Below are 16710 nucleotides of genomic sequence, written 5' to 3'. Positions count from 1 at the left end.
GGAGAGTACGACAATATCAATGCAAACAAGCAAACAACAGCATGAGCATGAAAAGGCAACAATGCTGATGATAGCAGACGCGAGGGATGGGATGCTCGACAAGCCGGTAGAGAGGCTCATGCCAAAGCAACGGTTACGGGGCCGAGCACCAATCATCATTCGTTATTTCGTGGTTCCACGGGCACGATCATCGCGTCTCCGATAGGATGAGCATTCCACGACGGCGCCCTGGTGACAGACCTCATGTCTCGCAGTCTGCTGTGCTCTGCCCTAGCCCAACACCATACCGGGCAATGATGATATGCACTCGGGATATCTCTACTGGACGACTCTGCGACACTCTGCAAATGGGCAGCATCATGAAATCCCCATCCCAGAGCTCCAGCATGTCGGCCAAGACCTGGCCACTGAGGGCAAGGGCATGCCCAAAACCAGGATGGAGATAGCAAGACGGCATTCGTCGAGTACCATATACTATGCATATGGTACCAGCAGAGTCCCAGGTCGTGGTCATCATTATGCTTGTGGTCTGGCCAGCATTTGGGGTCCTACATTGTCGGAGACTACCTGAGCGAATGGGGCCGCAAAGGCGACGCATGCACTTCTCGATGGCCAAAAACGGCCCACATACTACTAGATTACTAGTATGGGAGGAAGTGCCAGCGCTCTTGGATCTGCGGAAGACTCCATGATCTAGCTCTCGACGCAGGATAAGCTGTCATCAAAGTCAGGCTCACAATCCCGAGCTCAGAGATGGTTCCATGCCAAGCCAGATCCAAATTTTGAGTCCAGGACACAAATTTTGGCACTGACTATCCGGGCCACTTCAGTTTGGCGGCATGGATTGGAACGAACTCGTACTGCGCAGTCACTTCCACAAAGGAATGCCAGCCGTACCAGGTACCTATGAGCTCTTTTTCCGTGGGATCGGATGCAGAACTTCGAAGTCCTTGTTCGCATCTTTCGACGTCCTTCTTTACGATCGCCCTCCTGCGGGATTGCCGGACTTGGCACTCTGGTCGCCACCGAGCACCTGTGATGAAGTGCTCAGCAAGCCTAGGGACCTCAGGCTAGCGTGCGGTATTCTTTGCAGCGAATACGGAAGTCATAGTCGCAGGGCGCCACCCAGCTCTGCCATTACAGAATGACTAGAGTCCCGAATGCTGCATACTGCTATCCAGCCGCAACGTCGAAAGACTGAACAAATTGGCATGGATCCTTTGAAGTTTCTGCGGTGTTGTCAGACCAAACCTGCTGGTCTGTCCACAGCGTTGCCAGCCTAGTCATTTCTAGGCGAGCGCACTGAGTTGCGGCAAATTGGGTTACTGCAGCCACGAACAAAGGTCGTCGCAACATGACATGCCATCTGCTTGAACGTTTCAATGGCTTAAGTGATAGGAGAGCGAGATGACACCGCAGAAGGAGAACAGGTGCTCGAGAGACCGCTGAGACGAATCCAGGAAGCTGCCGAGTCTCAAGCTGATTGCTTTATCCCGGATATGGACCTCCAAAGATGCAGTCGTGTCGAGAAGTCCGTAAACAGATATGTCAGGTCGCTCCACGAGACCTGGACCGCTTTCTCTCACTGCTTGTGGAAGCCACATCGCTCGCATTCCATAACCAAGGCGAGAGATCTGTCGGAAGTGCCGTCTACGTGGAGTCGTCGCACACTCCAAGTGGGACCAAGAAGTTCGAGGTTGTATGTATTCTCAGAGGTTCTGGAAGATTGCCAGTTCTCCTCCGGCCCTCCTATTGCTCCTCTCGGCGCGTGGGAAGATCTTACTGCTGTATCGAGTCCATTGCTACGCTGGAGATAGCTCGACGACAAGGATGCAGCTGCGATCTGTCCGAGCGTAGGCACAGGACAGGACAGGACAGCCCAGTGTTGTCGCAACAATTCTTGTGCTGTGTCCACCATCCGTGGAGAGGCCTGTTGCTTTGACCGCTGTCATCGGCATCTTGTCTCATCCGGTGCTCAGCCCATCGAAGAGATGATTGTCGCGGTGGCTATGAATTGCCTTTGTGACCGAGTTGGAAGTCTCCATGCCAGTACTTCGATCGACAAGCGCATCGGTACCACCCAGGAAACTGCCTCACGTCTTCGTCCTGCTCTCCGCACCTACATTGTCGGTGTATAGTTGCCATTGAGGTCATGATGCCGCGCCGACTGCGCAGCTCCTGGCAGCCACTGGCTTCGTGGTCAACCTGAACTGTTTGGCCTGGAAGCTGACAGGTTTGCGCCTCATTCGTGCAGCACGCGGATGCGAGCCAAAGTGGCCTGGATGATGCTTGCTCGCACGGCTTGCTGATATGACCTCCATCGTGATTGTGCGTGGTGGCTGTCTCGGCCTGGCCGTACTTCATCGTCGTGTGTTGCTCGAGGTCACTGGCTGAAAGCCATTAAACGACGATTGGCGACGAAGGACAGCATGATGCCGTAAGACACGATGCTGTACTGTTGTCCGTGTAATGGTCATTGATGATCCTGCGGCAGCATCTCCCAGCGCGCCATCTGATGAAGTGGTGTCCTCCAATAGACATTGCTGGTGACGCTCGCTGAGTGCCGCTACCGCGTGGAATCTGCGAAGCGCCGCGCAACAGGACGCGTCCGTCGCCGTACTTACCGTCCGCCAGTGTCACCTCCTCATATTCATGACGGTGTCCGTCACGGCGGCGTCGACGACTTAGGCCGCTGTGTACTGAGGGGCAGCGTTACTGTCGCCGTCGGCTGGTATCGTTTCTCCTCGCCGCTCTCGCTTCACTGCCTGATCGTTGGTCCAATCCAACGGCTGCGTGGAATCTCCAACTGAGGCGTCTAGTGTAGAGCGCATTGAGCAGACCGTCCCATCCGTTGTCGTCGCCGCACTGAAGCGCTGACTTTCGAGTCTGCGGCGACAAGCCTCTTCTAGTGCACCGGGAAGTCGCGACCGTGCAAGTGAAGATGAAGTCTACTCGACAGAAGATAGCGACTCGACTCCTGCTGTCGTTGACGCGTATGCGACGGTGAAAAGGCGAGCACATTGGTTGTGCGGTTAAAAGATGTTGTTGAGGCTTTGATCGTTGTAATAGAAACAGCTCACAACCACTCCTCGAGCAGGCTTGTCTAGTCGGCGTGGGCAACGCAGCCGAGGAACACATTTAACAGTTCCTGACGCTCACCAAAGAGCAGGATACACAATGTTGTGTTGGACTGTTGCCTCGATCACATCCTCTCTTGCGGTAGCTTCTTCTACTGAGAACAGAAGTGGAACATGTTCTAGGTATGTCAAAGCACGCTGCCCTGGAATATGCTCGGCTGGCATGACACTACTTGCATCTTCCTTCACGCGAGCAGGCCTGGCAACCACAACACCAAGAAGAGCACGCGTAGACTTGCATGGCCTACAACAGTGCATTGCTTTCCCATGTCCTCGCTGTCGCTCTACCGGTGCTCGGGGCGTTACAAGCGCCGCCACGGGTAGGCACGGGCTCGGTCGTAGTATTGAGTATATCATTGTGGATTGTTTTGCATTACTCATCCACCTGGCCCCTGGGGCCAGGTGGACGGGGACGGCGGGAAGGGCGGGGTGGTGAAGTGGTTAACGAGGTACGTATTTCGGCTCGTGACGTTTGCGTGGTAAACCGCAATGATACATTCCACAACTGGCGTGGCAGTTTGGTTGGGGGTGTTAGCTGTTTCCAGGGGGCCTTCAGCAAGTCTTCTCTTTTGCTCTTTCGCTCGAGCTTGTGTCCGAGCTTGTGGTATATCAGAGGGCCTTCAGCAAGTCTTCTCTTTTACTCTAGGTTTGCTCGAACTTGTGGTATAGCAGAGAGTGCTGGAGAGGTTCGAATCGCGCTGTCTGCCACGAATTGTTTTGCTGAGGAAAGCAGAAATGCAACTCACGGTCTTACTTCCACGATCAAATTTATTTGAGGGTCTGGAGGTTCGACACCTGACTTTTGCGGTGACATTCGCTTCCTCAGATGTTCCAGTTATTGCCATGGTGGATTATTATTTGATGGTTTGGCTATATCTCCTTTTTGGTGGCCCAAAACCGCCAACGCCGCGTTGTGCGAATCCGCATGTGGAGAATGTTACGGCCATCAGCACTTTTCATTGATGGGCAGTTTCGGCACTATACTACAGTGCTCACAGCCTGCAGCTGTATTAATACGCCCTTGAACGACTCGAATAGACTACAAATCACCCTCAGCAAGAGCTTCGGCGCGATCGGACTCGTGCACTACTTTATCACGGCCCTTTCATACCGCCGCTATGACCCCATCCGCGCCAGCCGTTGCCTCCGAGCCAACGCAAATCCGCGCGCGACTCTCGTTCCGAGATGACTTTGCACCTGCTCTTCGCTCAACTAGGCACGGCGAACACGGACGGCCTGGAAAGTAATGGCACTGGATCAAGGTCCAGGACAGGGACAGACACAGAAGATGAGAGAACCAGCGGTCAACATGTCCCGTGCCAAAGCGCCATGCGACGAGGAGACCAAACGGCGAGGGAGAAGCAGATCTTTTGGATGGACGTCGCTACTAGTCGCTCTTGTTGTACCGAAGGCCACAGGGACACAAGGCCGCAAGGCTCACGAGACTGTCACATAAGATGGAAGGAAGCAGTGGAGGGCTCCCAAAATCTGACCTGGCTAAGCTTAGGCAGGAGGGGCTCCAGTCCTGACGACCTCTCGTTCATTTTCCCGTGCTCGTAGCCTATCGAGCATCACGATATGTCCTAGGGCCTTCTCACGAGACAGGTCTTTCTCATAGTGCATGCATACCCAAGCACAGGTCGCGCTTTGTGTAGAGCAGTGAAGATGATGGAACAAGAGTGAGCCGCGGACCTCTACAACAATGACCATGTTGCCAATGGCTGGGCTTCTTCGAACTTGAAGATACGCCCTGTGCCAAATGGTGAGCATCAAGCTGGTGCGGGGAACGGCAGACTCAGCCTTATGGCACAGAGTCTAGTTGATAAAACAAGGCGCTGCGATGGACGCTTCACTTGGCTCTGAATCATTCCCTTTGCTGGGATATTCGGACCATGTGTTGGTCATGTAATTCATACGATTGGCTGGCAACTGATGCTCTTCCCGTTCTATCCCATTACTTCTGAAGACTTTTTGCGTACTGGATCCGCGCTGATGGGTTGACATTAGAGACTGATAGATGATCACTCCGCTTGGCGACCAGCTTTCCTCAATTGGTCATTTCCTTCGTCGCCAAAAGATCTTCACATTCATGCTCACTTGATTCACCTCAGTGGAACTTCCAGCTTGACGAATGAGATTGAATTATGCCATTACAGTATTTAAACTGTCTGGAGGCGTGAGGATCAAATGGAATGTGAGGGCAACAAAGAAATGAGTCGAAGGCTGAAGTGAAGGATGCTTCAGCCGCAGAACTATATTTAGCGCTGCGCCACGCGAAACCGCGGAATTGTGCCTGTGCACCCTGGACATCAGCCGCCAATAACATCAAAATCCGCTTCAATTGACGTTCCAAAAGATCGAGACCAGGATTGCGGTTTGGACTACTGTCAAGACCAGAAAGATTGAATACTATGGACGTCTTCCTCTGATTGCAGTGCTTCAACAGAATCAAGAACGGCTTCGCCCGGTGTTGTACAAGTTCATATATATCAACAATGCCCCCAGCCAGTGGCGTTGCTGGCATCGGCTAGTCCGCAGTAGTGATTGGTGCCGATAACCTGGGAATTGTAAGTAGGTATGTTGTGCTTCGTGAAGCCAGACGAATGATCTCCAGTAGCTGCATCACAGGATGTACAGGATGCCGGTCGGATGATCTCAGAAGATTGGTACTCACTGACTTCCCCTTGGGCCTAATTCCTTTGTCGCTCTCCTACACGTTCTACTGTGATACTTGCAAAAAAAGCTCTGGAACTGGTCTGTCCAAATTTCGTTCACTTCTCATCACAAGCCGCCAAACTGGATCCCCGAGGCGGCTATAATCTGCTAGAGAACATGAGCGAAGACGCTCATGATGCCCCCGAAGTGGTCGAAGGTAGCGGAGCAGATGGATTGATTCCAACATACGACGTCACGGCAAAGATGCCGCAAAGAATGCACCAGTACCCAGCATATGGACATCAAGGCCCCCCCAGCTTTCAGGAGGATCGGCAATACACGTCAGCATATGGGAAACACGATGAGAAGCTCGCAGGTGTCGGTCTCACAGAAGTATCAGCACACTCTCAGTCCAGCAGCAGTAAACGGAAACGCGTGATATGGATCATCACCGCAGCCATTCTTCTCGCTCTAGCCATAGGTCTCGGCGTCGGCCTCGGCGTCGGACTCTCCCAGAAAAGCAGCACGACAACCTCCACCGCGAGCAATAACAGTGAAGAAGCCACATCTGACTCCAACAACAACACATCAACATCACCAACTACTACCTCAACAACAACCACCACAACCCCCACCACGTCCGCAGTAACATCCGGCTCCACCGGCCTCGCCCAATTCTCCTGCAACAGCACCGAAACCACCCTCTCCCCGGGCCACAGCGTCCCCTATATCCAAGAATGCTACACCCAATACCAAACCAACCACCCTTCCTACTACAGCACTCCCTCCCACAACATCACCATGACGAACCTCGGAGGCAAAATTACCGTCTACACTTTTCAAGACTGTCTCGACAAATGTGACGAATGGAATCTTTCTTCTGCCGGAGAAGGAGGAGATGGAGGAGGACAACCGGCGTGCAGAGCCGTGACGTATTATGCAAATTTAACTGTCCCCATACAACGATATGGAGGGAATTGTTTTTTGAAAAATGATCGTGGATACGGGTATCAGAATGATGTGGTGGATTATGCGCATATGGCGAGTGCGTATCAGGGGTGTTTGAATCGGACTTGTTTTGCTGGGGTGGATGAGTGAGATGGGGGTAATGTTTTTTTTTTTGTTTTTGTTTATTGTGGTGGTGTATATGAGTGAGAGAGGGTTGTTGAGCGAGATTGAATGAAATGGTGGGATTGGACTGGGTTGATCTAAAGATGAGAAAAAGAAAGTTAGCTCAGATTCCTGTTACAAGAAACAAAATTCAATTCAATTCAATACTCACGTATTTCTGTTCTTCCCCTTGTGTCCTTTTCCTCCCTCCCTTCCTCCCTCCCTTCCTCCCCTCCCTTCCCCTTCTTCCCCTTCTTCCCCTTCTTCTTAAGCGTTACAAGATTGAGTCACCTCCTTAGCCTTTACACAATTGTTCTGTTTTTTTTTTAGTAACAACAATAATCAGTGATTCAATATTCCCCCAAAAGAAACTTCGAAGGGAGGGAGGGGGAATTTGCTTTGCTTACATGAACAATAACGCAGCCTGTGGGACATGGATTGACAATGACTTGGGCGGTGGTGAAGATGCATAGCGAGGCGAGTGCCATGATGGTGGAGAGGAGGGATGAGGTGTTCATTTTGGAAGGGGTGGGGTTGTTGTTGTTGTTGTTGGGGATTTGGGAGTTTGGTTGAGATCGTTTGTAGCTTGGTTTGGTTTGTGTGATGCTGAGTGAGTTCGATTGATGGAATGGAATGGAATGGAGGAGGAGGAGTTGGTATATATATATTTATTTATTTATTGACGAGACATAGACTTATGGGGTACGGGACTGATCCTGCAAGTTCAGCTTCTCCTCCTCCTCCTCCTTCTTCTTCACATGCCCTAAGAAGCGCTGGTCTGGGGGACAGCGCATGCAAGGGAGTTGTCATCGGGTGGCACTGCTACGAGCAAGTCAACGCTATGCATTTCTTCTTCACGTGGCATGAGAACCGTTGGTCTGGGGTTCAGTGGTTGCAAGGGACTTGTCATCGTGTGGCACCTTTTCTCAAGCGAGTTAATGCTATAAATTCATCTTCATTACACGTGCTGGTCTGGGTCAACCCGGACAAGGAGCCTGTGATCGCGTGGCACCTTTTCTCGAGAGCGAGTCGATGCTATATGTTCTTCTTCTTCTTCGTATTCTGGCCCAGCACGCGTGCAAGGAACTCGTCATCGTGCGGCACCTTTTCTCAAGCGAGTCAATGCTATAAATTCTTCTTCACACGTGCTGGTCTGGGTTCAACCAGGGCAAAGAGCCTGTCGTCGTGTGGCACTCCTGCGCTCGGGTCAACGCTATAAATTCTTCTTCACATGCCACGAGAAACGTTGGGCTGGGTTCAACACAGTCAAGAGACGTATCATCGTGAGGTGACCTGTTCTCAAACAAGTCAATGCTCTACGTACGTACGTTCTTCTTCTTCTTCTTCGTATGCTGGCCCAGCACGCGTGCAAGGAGGCTTGTCATGGTGTGGCACTTCTTCGAGTGGGTCAGTACATAGGTACCTCCGTAGGGTCGATTCTGAACACGAAGGTGGTGCTTCAGCTCACAAAACCCTAGGAGGTACGTCTCTTCTGTACACTTGACTTTTTCGTATCCCGACTCTACGCCAAGGCATTCTGTCCAACGAAAGTGTTCCTTCTCACAGCGTTCACGCATCCCTCCCAGGCTCCTGGGCTCCAGGAAAAAAATGGAAAGAAAATGGAACACCACTGTACTGCCAAGTCCCCAAAGGTGTTCCGGTTTTTCTTTTTCAGACATCCAGGAACCTGGAACGAGCCACATTGTAGGAGGTAGCGTAAATTTGGAAGTGGCCGTTCTTCAGCGGTCGCTACTAGCGAAGCACTAGTCGCGGTAGCGTGGTGACCAGTGTGTGATTACGCTAGGTTGTCGGTAGCGCACATGGTGGCGAACCTGGTTACTTCTTTGCTCAAGTGTGGTGCAGTCGGATGAGAAAGCTTCTGCTATTCCAACCCTGCAAACAGTAGTTTGGCCCTTTTTGCGTGGTCAGTGTTAACAGAAGGTGCGATGGTCGGTGTTGCCGAAGATCCGATATCCTTGAAAGTCCAATGTGATAGTAGGCTCTCCTGACGAGGATGTTGATCCTCGATCAGCTGCACCACTTTGCTTGTGAGTGTGTTTGTGTGGTCGTGTCTAGACCCCGGGGGTAGCGGAGACCTCAAACAGCTAACCGTATGCATCGTGTATACGTTGTATATAGATCAAGGGACATGGCCGAATCAAGTGAGCGGATTACTGGTGACGGCCTATTGCTATTCGTCGGAAAGGCCGACGTTGGCCCTAATCCCTATGTCAGCTTCTAGACTCTAGCCAGCCAACTTGGTGGGCTGCGTTGGGGCTTATCAAAATGATTTAGGAGGTAGCAGATACAAAACAACCATTGGGTTGCTTATGGTCTTTACACGAGATATATAGTCGGCTGTTCATTGGCGGGACCACCTGTCATACCCTGTCAGTTCGACAAGCTTTCGTTGTCTAGGGATCGTATATGCCTTGTGCCTAAGGTATGTGGTTGCAAGGAAGTTGATGTCATCCCCAAACTGAATCTCGCTGAGTTCGGATGTCTTCGCCGCGAGCCGGCAAAAATAGACAGCTGTATACAGAATGTGTGGTGAAGTGTTCGAATGTTCTCGTCAGCTCCTTGGAATGACAGCTGAATACCATTCTGCTGAGGCACTGTCCAGAGTCCTCCTGTCTTGGCGATGCCATACGAAGTTTCTCGCACGAATATAGAAACACGGCGCTGCGTCGGACATGCCGTCAACCGTGGGCAATTTTCGCCTCCAGCTCCAAAGCAAAGACAAAGGCCCATGGGGTTCGGCGGAGACGTAGGGCTTGTAAGGTTAATGTTGGTATCTAGAGCGGACCGCCTTGGCATTTGCGAATGAGAGGACAGCTGACCTCCAGACTCGGAGTGAGAAGTAAGTGAAGAAAAGTGGCCAGACAGCGCTTTGAGCCTGAGGAAGCAAGAAGATAGAGCGAACCCAGCCGAGCCGAGCCGCCTTCCCCCCTCCCTCCCTCCCGCCCGCCCGGCCACGGACCTCGGAGCACACTTCACACCTTGGGCAAGCCGACTTTCACTTCTCGCGCAACACCGAGATGCTAGTGTAAAGGGAGGATATGAGTGAAGTTGTCGGCAATGGCGGATCCGACGCTCGTCACCGCGAAGGCGGAAACGCGCCAACGTCGATACAGGTCGAGGCTACGAAGAAGAAGCGCAAGGAGCATGCCCATACTGGCTTCACTGCGGCGACGATGCGAGCCTTGAGCGCCCGTCTTCTCACTTTCTATTTTAGAGCGCCCATCAAGGCGTTTTTTAGACCCCGGATAGAGTAAGTTGGCCCAAGAAGTGCCTCCTGTGCATCGTAGCTGACATTCATGTAGTTACATGGTATGTTGGTGGGTCGAGTTCGCAGTCCTCCAGCTATATACTCACCACAGATAGGGCTACGCAAGAGCCATAAACCCGGGCGTGCAGGCAGGTCAATCGTGGTCTTGGCGCATGACTTCTCCTATGCTTCTGGCTTCAGCAGTCCAGCAACACGGGTGGAGATTTCTGCCGTATCAGGTCCTGCCGCCTCTTATTGCCAATACCGCAGTCGGTGCAGTCCTGTATACGGCATATCTCCAGACGTTGAGCTTGATTCACGAGCCCAACTCCATGTCAACCAAAAGGGTGTTTCCACCCCCCTCATGGGGCACATGCTTTTCCGCGGGGTTCCTGGCTGGAACGATACAGAGCTTCATTGCAGCCCCATTAGATGCCCTTCAAGTCAGATTCCAGAGTGCCGAGATGATGGATGGAAAGTACCGTAACATGTGGCATTACGGTTTGCGCAAGACCCAAGAGATTGGAGCCCGAGGTGTCTTTGCGGGATGGTCCTTGTCACTCCTGAGAGACTCCTTCGGCGCTGGCGTCTTCTTCGCAACCTTCGAGACTGTCAAGTCTCAAGCTTTCTACAGTTTCGTGAGTCATTACTATGGCAGCTGGCAGCAGCTTTCAGACACGCAACGAGAATCCATTTCAGTGCAGAAAACACACGGCGCTTCTAATCGTGCGGAGATCCGACCTCATTACATGGTGGAGCCTGCTTTCCTACTCCTAGCCGGCGTCGCTGCTTCTGTCGCACAGGCAGTCATACAGCACCCACTAAGTCGCATCCAAGAGATTCACTATGGGAGACTGGAGTACATCGACAACCACACACATACGAAACCGGGCCAAAGGAAAGTTCGTGCGTTGAGGCTATACGCTGCGGCGTATCGTAAAACAATGAAGCATGTTCTTGCGCTGGCACGGAGAGATGGCGGATTGCGGCCGTGGCTTTTCCGGCATTTCATATCAAACACGATCCGGCAGGTTCCTTCCACCAGTGCTGGACTCATCGTATTCGAGGTCATAAGAAGAGCTTATGGTATGGACGAGGAGCCCGTTCGCATACCCAAGGATGGTTACGAGATTTTGCTGACCTGATCTGGCAATCTGATACAACTACACCATCTTGGTCAATATTCGTCGCCTATCGGGATCTCTGCTCTGCCTCTTTCTCCACGACTGCCTGCCACACCAGTCCGCCATCGAGACACGCTCTCGGCTGCGCAATCGGGCTATTTTTGACCAAATCAGCAGAACGACTGCGGATCACAAGCCCTGTCGTCGTCCGTCTCGGGTATCCATCTGAGACTTCTCTACTCCTTTCCAAAGTGACAATCTGGTTTTGGAAATCGCGCCAGCAATCGCTCCTTTTCTTCAACCCCCCTCACCCCTCTTTACCCACCCTTCTCGCTTTCAACTGGCCATCAGATTCCCGTATCACCTCTGCTAGGGTCTGGAATGCGTTCTTGTGGAGTTTCTCGAGGAGTTGGTTACGTCTTGCGCAAGGGTAAGAATTTGGTTTATCTTGTTGGATATGCCATCAGAGAGTCCCTTTCTGGATTGATATAGAAATGAGGCTCGTCTCACGAAGAGCATCTGGAGGAGCAGGGTTCACGGAAGACGAGTGGTTGGTACTCTGCTTGTATATGAGAATATAGAACAAAAAAACCAAGGCTTCCGAGTCCATTCACGCACAATTTTCCTTTCGCACTTTAGCAGATTGATTCAACAAAAGCTCCCATCATGATCATGGCCCATACATACCAACCTCACCTACATCGCAACCCCTCCTCACGAATCACAAAAAATCCAGATCTCTCACCCCGCACTCCAACCCCATCCCCATCATCCACCTCACTCCCCCCTCCCCTCACCCAACAACCCCATCTCCCTCACAACCCTCCTCGCATCCGCAATAACATCATACCCATACAACCACATCCTCATCTCCGGACTCCTAATATCCCCTTCCCCCTTCAACTCCGCCTTCGGCTTCACCCTCTTTCTCCAACCCTCCTCTCCCCCCAATTCCTCCAACTGCTGTTTCCACCCCGCAGTCATTTTCGCCAATTCTTCATCTCGTTTCTCTTGAAGCGATCCATCCGGTAGTGTGAGAAATCCTTGATTTCCCATGGTCCATTTTCGTACGCCTGAGAGACGTGTGAGGCGCAGGGTGTTCCAGGCGGAAATTGCTTGGGGGAGAAGATTTTTTTCTCCTTTTTCTTTTTCTTCTTGTTTGTTTTCTGGATTTGGGTGGGGGATGGAATTGAGAAAAATCGCTAAACTCGCTGCATCTTCCAGGGCTTGTCCACCTCCATTTCCCGCATAAGGTAAAATCGCATGAGCAGCATCTCCCACGACGACGATTTTCCCATTGGGACTGACAAACGTGGGTAAAGGAGGTAAATCTCCCAAGGTCCATTTATGACACGAATCCACCAATTTCCACAATTTCTGTGGCGTGGAAGAAAAATTCTGCAAAAGAGCTTCGCCTTCGGAAAGGTCTCCCGGTTGATGCCATTTTCCTATGTGGGTTTCGTCGGCTGGTCGAGGCACGATGAGGATGAGATTGTAGAGGTCTCCTGAGGAAATGGGATAGCCGAGCATGCACATGTGCGGGCCACACCAGGCGAGATTGAGATGATTGGGTTGGATGAGAGCGGTGAGAGAGGGGTCGTTGGTGGCGAGGATACGGTCTTTGGGAATGATGGCTCGTAAACAGAATTCTCGAAAGGGACGAGGAGAGATTCCCGACACAGAGATTTCCGGAATGGAATTTCGAAGACGGCTGTTGATTCCATCTGCGATGACTACGACGTCATGCGTGACAGTTTCGCCGGATGCGAAGGTTATGTTTCCGGTTTCGTGGTTGATGGAAATGGCTTTTTTGCCTAGGAGTAAGCGGATTTTGGAGGTTTCTTCTTTGCATGCTTCTGCTAATATACGCTGGAAATCTGGTCGGTAGATTTGCCAATGCGGGAATCCATAATCCCATTCACTTTGGGGATTCTGTGCGATTTCGCCTAGGACGGAGTCGTCGGCGTAGCGACGGAGTTGAATTACTCGGGCTTCATCTGCGACTTTTTTGAAAGCTTCTCCGAGACCGAGAGCGTGGAAGATTCGAGTGCCGTTTGCGGAGATTTGGAGGCCGGCGCCGAGTTCGGAGAGAGCTGGGGCGGATTCATAGATTGTGATTTTTTGGTTGGGGGTGTTATTGGTCTTGGGTTGGGAGGGAGAGGAAGAGGAGGAGGATAAGGAGGAGGGGTCGAGACGGGCGATGCAGAGGGCTGTAGCGAGGCCTTTGTGCTAGATGTTAGTATATGGGTAACTACCTACGCCTGTGATGTCTGCATTGTTTGCGGGGAAATCTTACCGGCAATACCTCCGCCTATGATGCCAATATCCATCTTTGTGACGAAGTGAATAATGAAATTGATAGTCACGTGGATGATGGGAAGCAGAGGAGACTGGAGTAAGAAATCGACTGCTCAATAAGGTGATGATGGATTACCTTATGCTTCTTGTAGTTGTATTAAACTTGTATGCCAACAACATATACCCCACGATGAGATGCCTAAGCTCCAGGATTACCATGTACGGGAAAGGTACCTAGGTTCGAGAACTTTGTTATTAAGTATGATAAAGTCTTGAATTACTGCCTAGCTTGAAGCTTCGCAGATACATACGTACGGGGATCATCGCTACTGCGTTTCTGGATGTTTTAGACTTTTCCAGGTCCCTTTCGTTCGTTGTAGGGTAGACAGCTCAGTCACCAGTATCTAGGCTTAGCCTTCTGTTCATTCATTCTCCAACAGTCCATCCTTTGATACGTATATACACCAGATATTTACATGAACTTCCGCGAAACCCTCTCCCCCGCCTTCTTCATCCCCCATACCCTCCCATCTAAACCTTCCCTTTCCCCGGCAACAAAGCCTTCTCCACGGCCTCCTGCGTCCCCTTCCAAGCCGACAAAGCCTCCACATCCGCAATCCATCTCTTCAGACCCGGATGTTGCTCCAAAGGAAGTTTTTGCGCCTCATGCAAATGCATCGCCGACGCAACAGCAATATCCACAATTGTGGGATTTTCGCCCGGAAGGATCCATTTCTTGGTTTCGTGGAGACGCGTGTCGAGGATGCTGGCGGCTTTGTGCCATTTGGGAGCTTCGGCGTCGAGGATGGAGGGGTCGGGGGAGGCGCCTAGAAGGGGTTTGACGACGTTTTCGACGAGGTAGACGTAGTTTGTTTGGAACTGGGGGAAGGAGGTTGGGGTTAGTAGTGGATTTTGGGCATGTATGGTTTTGATTTTTGATTTTTTGATTTTATTTTTATTTTTCTCTTGTCTTGAGACGGTGGAGATGAATAGATCATACCCAAACAGAAGCTTCCCACAAGAGCCAGCGATTGGCATCTGCGCGTAGTTTGAGATCTTTGGGATATGCAGAGTTGTCGCCGCCGCCGAGGTCTGCAGCGTACATGAGGATGGCATTGGATTCGGTGAGGGTCAGATCGCCATCGGTCGCAGCTGGCACGGTTTGGTGAGGATTGATCTTGGTGAAGGCTTCGCTCTTCTGCTCGGCTTTGAAGTAGTCGATGTGGTGGAATTGGTATGGGACATGCATGAGATCGAGCCCGGCCAACACCTTGCGGCTGTTGACGGTGCAGGGATCGAGGTATACTTGAAGGTTTGACATGTTCGTCGGTTCTTTCTGATAAATTGTTATTGCAGGTTCGATGTCTGTGACAGAAAGAGTAGTATTCGGGGATGCGCCCGTCTTCTATATATCTTCTGCACGTGTTCATGGTCCTGATATTTGTCTTTACCCCGCCCGCCTGCGAGAAGTGAAGAACCCCACATTGATCGCCCTGGTATTTACGCCCTCCGCCTAACCGGCCAACGACGATTGGGAGATGCTTCAACTCGGGGACACCGAATTGGTAGTAGCTGCACTTCGCCGATTGCGAAGCTCGGCCGGAGAGGGCGAGTGTTTCAAGTCGCGCTGCAGGCCCCGTCTTGGAGGGCCAAGGCTGTGGATGCGCCAGATTGGGTCGCATACAGCTGTAAGGCATCTGCCCAAGACCGTCCTGGATATCTGTCTGTGGCGACGTCCAGAGAGCACATCCTTCGTGCTCACTCAAGGATGGGCAGATAATCCTTTGGAGGAACGTCGTCCAGAGAAGAAATGTCGTTCGCTCAAAACTTGTGGACATTCTTCTTCTCAATTCCCAGCTCCGCAAGCACACCACCATTAGCAGTCAAAGCATTCTCCATCGCCGGAGGTCCGCACAAGAACACTTTCGTCCCTTTGGCATCACCCAAGCTCTGCGTCCTGGCAATAGCTTCTTGCAGAGCACTCTTGTTGACATAGCCTTTCTTGTACTTGGTCTCATCACCCAAGCTCGCAGCTTCAGGCTTGCCTTCTGGACCAGACACACAGTACGTGACCTGGAGTCTTCCAGGGTATTGCTTTTCAAGTTGTTCCAGCTCGTTCTTCAGCACAATGTCTCGTGTGCCATTCACTCCCCAGAGTAGCTGAATGCGTGTCTGGTCGTTTGCGTCGCTGAGGATCCCTCTTGCGAGACTGTAGAGAGGTGTGATGCCCGCCCCGCCTGCGACAAAAAGGAGATCGCGGCTCTTGTCTGATGGCGTATAGCTGTAGCCGGGAATCGGTCCTCGGATCTGGAGCGTTTGACCAGGAGCGAGAGAGTGCATATGCGTCGATGCTCTGCCATTGGGATACTGTTTCACGATGAATTGTAGCTCGCCTCGTGTGTTGGCATCGGAGACGGGTGTGTAGGGTCGTAGGACTGGAAACCAAGCCCCCGAGGGTGTGTGTTGTGTGAGGACGGCAGCTGGGAGATGTTAGCATGCACACTTGCACCAAATACGTCTGGGAGGACATACATCCTGCCGGAACACCGCTGACCTCGCCGCTACCGCCGGGAAGCTTGAACGTGATGCGTTTCGTATCGTGGTTGATCTGCTCGGAGCTCGCAACTGTCAAGGTCTGGCTAAAGAGCATCGTCTTGGGGAACGCCAGAGTCTTGATAGGTGAGTTATTGGCAGAGTCGAGCATGATGGGTCTTCGCGTGACATAGAATGCTGTGCCTGCTGTTCCCACCACAGCTACTCCAGTGAGATATGGGAGTGCCTTGGACGATCTCGAGAACAACGCTGCCATTGTGTGATATTGAGACTGGAGATGGGGGTTAGGTCTGGGGGGTTGAGTGAAGGGAGTTATGAGGATTCAAATGAAATAGGAGCAGCAGCGGTATAAGAGTTGGAAGACCTGTGGGGTGTTGTTCGATCCTGGTATCAGTAAAAGAAATGACCAGGCAGTGAGCTGCTGGTGTTATATCAGCTGTAACGCGTATCAGCAGCCGCGTGAAGCTGAAATGTACTACTCATCCTGCGGGCGACCGATCAGTCCGGCTCTCCACGCGCATACTCCAGGAGCATCTTCGGCACACGTCAGTCGGGCGATGATTGG

General features: G+C 51.8%; 11 protein-coding genes across 11 annotated transcripts; 4 read left to right on the top strand and 7 right to left on the bottom strand.

The window, feature by feature from the left end:
* Window positions 1-61: 61 nt before the first annotated feature.
* SEPMUDRAFT_121585 (uncharacterized protein) lies at window positions 62-571 on the top strand (the record flags this gene model as incomplete). The annotated part of the gene is made up of 2 exons (XM_016901696.1): window positions 62-106; window positions 275-571. The coding sequence occupies 2 exons, from the start codon at window positions 62-64 to the stop codon at window positions 569-571; spliced, it is 342 nt and encodes a 113-aa protein (XP_016756208.1).
* A 329-nt stretch (window positions 572-900) lies between these two features.
* Window positions 901-3600, bottom strand: SEPMUDRAFT_152374 (uncharacterized protein). Its single transcript, XM_016907408.1, has one exon. It carries the CDS (start codon window positions 3136-3138, stop codon window positions 2713-2715), a length of 426 nt encoding a protein of 141 aa, XP_016756206.1. The 5' UTR covers window positions 3139-3600; the 3' UTR covers window positions 901-2712.
* SEPMUDRAFT_159612 (uncharacterized protein) lies at window positions 1514-3600 on the top strand (the record flags this gene model as incomplete). Its single annotated transcript, XM_016907858.1, has 2 exons — window positions 1514-1699; window positions 1818-3600. The coding sequence occupies 2 exons, from the start codon at window positions 1514-1516 to the stop codon at window positions 2136-2138; spliced, it is 507 nt and encodes a 168-aa protein (XP_016756207.1). The 3' UTR covers window positions 2139-3600.
* A 90-nt stretch (window positions 3601-3690) lies between these two features.
* On the bottom strand, window positions 3691-4263 carry SEPMUDRAFT_152373 (uncharacterized protein). Its single transcript, XM_016907407.1, has one exon. The coding sequence runs from the start codon at window positions 3980-3982 to the stop codon at window positions 3758-3760; it is 225 nt and encodes a 74-aa protein (XP_016756205.1). The 5' UTR covers window positions 3983-4263; the 3' UTR covers window positions 3691-3757.
* Window positions 4264-4927: 664 nt separating this feature from the next.
* SEPMUDRAFT_152372 (uncharacterized protein) lies at window positions 4928-5312 on the bottom strand. Its single transcript, XM_016907406.1, has one exon. The coding sequence runs from the start codon at window positions 5139-5141 to the stop codon at window positions 4953-4955; it is 189 nt and encodes a 62-aa protein (XP_016756204.1). The 5' UTR covers window positions 5142-5312; the 3' UTR covers window positions 4928-4952.
* Window positions 5313-5867: 555 nt separating this feature from the next.
* Window positions 5868-7048, top strand: SEPMUDRAFT_152371 (uncharacterized protein). The gene has a single exon (XM_016907405.1). The coding sequence runs from the start codon at window positions 5970-5972 to the stop codon at window positions 6888-6890; it is 921 nt and encodes a 306-aa protein (XP_016756203.1). The 5' UTR covers window positions 5868-5969; the 3' UTR covers window positions 6891-7048.
* An 824-nt stretch (window positions 7049-7872) lies between these two features.
* Window positions 7873-9672, bottom strand: SEPMUDRAFT_152369 (uncharacterized protein). Its single transcript, XM_016907404.1, has 4 exons — window positions 9433-9672; window positions 9334-9391; window positions 8231-9280; window positions 7873-8098 (listed from the first exon to the last, which is right to left on the bottom strand). The coding sequence occupies exons 3-4, from the start codon at window positions 8603-8605 to the stop codon at window positions 8042-8044; spliced, it is 432 nt and encodes a 143-aa protein (XP_016756202.1). The 5' UTR covers window positions 8606-9280; window positions 9334-9391; window positions 9433-9672; the 3' UTR covers window positions 7873-8041.
* Window positions 9673-9948: 276 nt separating this feature from the next.
* On the top strand, window positions 9949-11908 carry SEPMUDRAFT_152368 (mitochondrial carrier protein). Its single transcript, XM_016907403.1, has 3 exons — window positions 9949-10173; window positions 10226-10232; window positions 10287-11908. The coding sequence occupies exons 1-3, from the start codon at window positions 9962-9964 to the stop codon at window positions 11313-11315; spliced, it is 1248 nt and encodes a 415-aa protein (XP_016756201.1). The 5' UTR covers window positions 9949-9961; the 3' UTR covers window positions 11316-11908.
* Window positions 11909-12071: 163 nt separating this feature from the next.
* Window positions 12072-13624, bottom strand: SEPMUDRAFT_136893 (FAD/NAD(P)-binding domain-containing protein; the record flags this gene model as incomplete). Its single annotated transcript, XM_016902810.1, has 2 exons — window positions 12072-13516; window positions 13591-13624. The coding sequence occupies 2 exons, from the start codon at window positions 13622-13624 to the stop codon at window positions 12072-12074; spliced, it is 1479 nt and encodes a 492-aa protein (XP_016756200.1).
* A 499-nt stretch (window positions 13625-14123) lies between these two features.
* SEPMUDRAFT_145376 (glutathione S-transferase) lies at window positions 14124-14913 on the bottom strand (the record flags this gene model as incomplete). Its single annotated transcript, XM_016903100.1, has 2 exons — window positions 14124-14471; window positions 14593-14913. The coding sequence occupies 2 exons, from the start codon at window positions 14911-14913 to the stop codon at window positions 14124-14126; spliced, it is 669 nt and encodes a 222-aa protein (XP_016756199.1).
* A 500-nt stretch (window positions 14914-15413) lies between these two features.
* SEPMUDRAFT_55033 (ferredoxin reductase-like protein) lies at window positions 15414-16401 on the bottom strand (the record flags this gene model as incomplete). The annotated part of the gene is made up of 2 exons (XM_016909328.1): window positions 15414-16072; window positions 16125-16401. The coding sequence occupies 2 exons, from the start codon at window positions 16399-16401 to the stop codon at window positions 15414-15416; spliced, it is 936 nt and encodes a 311-aa protein (XP_016756198.1).
* Window positions 16402-16710: the final 309 nt, after the last annotated feature.

Source organism: Sphaerulina musiva (genome assembly GCF_000320565.1).
Source record: "Sphaerulina musiva SO2202 unplaced genomic scaffold SEPMUscaffold_13, whole genome shotgun sequence".
NCBI classification, from domain to species: Eukaryota; Fungi; Ascomycota; class Dothideomycetes; order Mycosphaerellales; family Mycosphaerellaceae; genus Sphaerulina; species Sphaerulina musiva.
The sequence above is the reverse complement of the archived record's forward strand: the minus strand, read 5'-3'. Positions and strand labels throughout refer to the sequence as shown.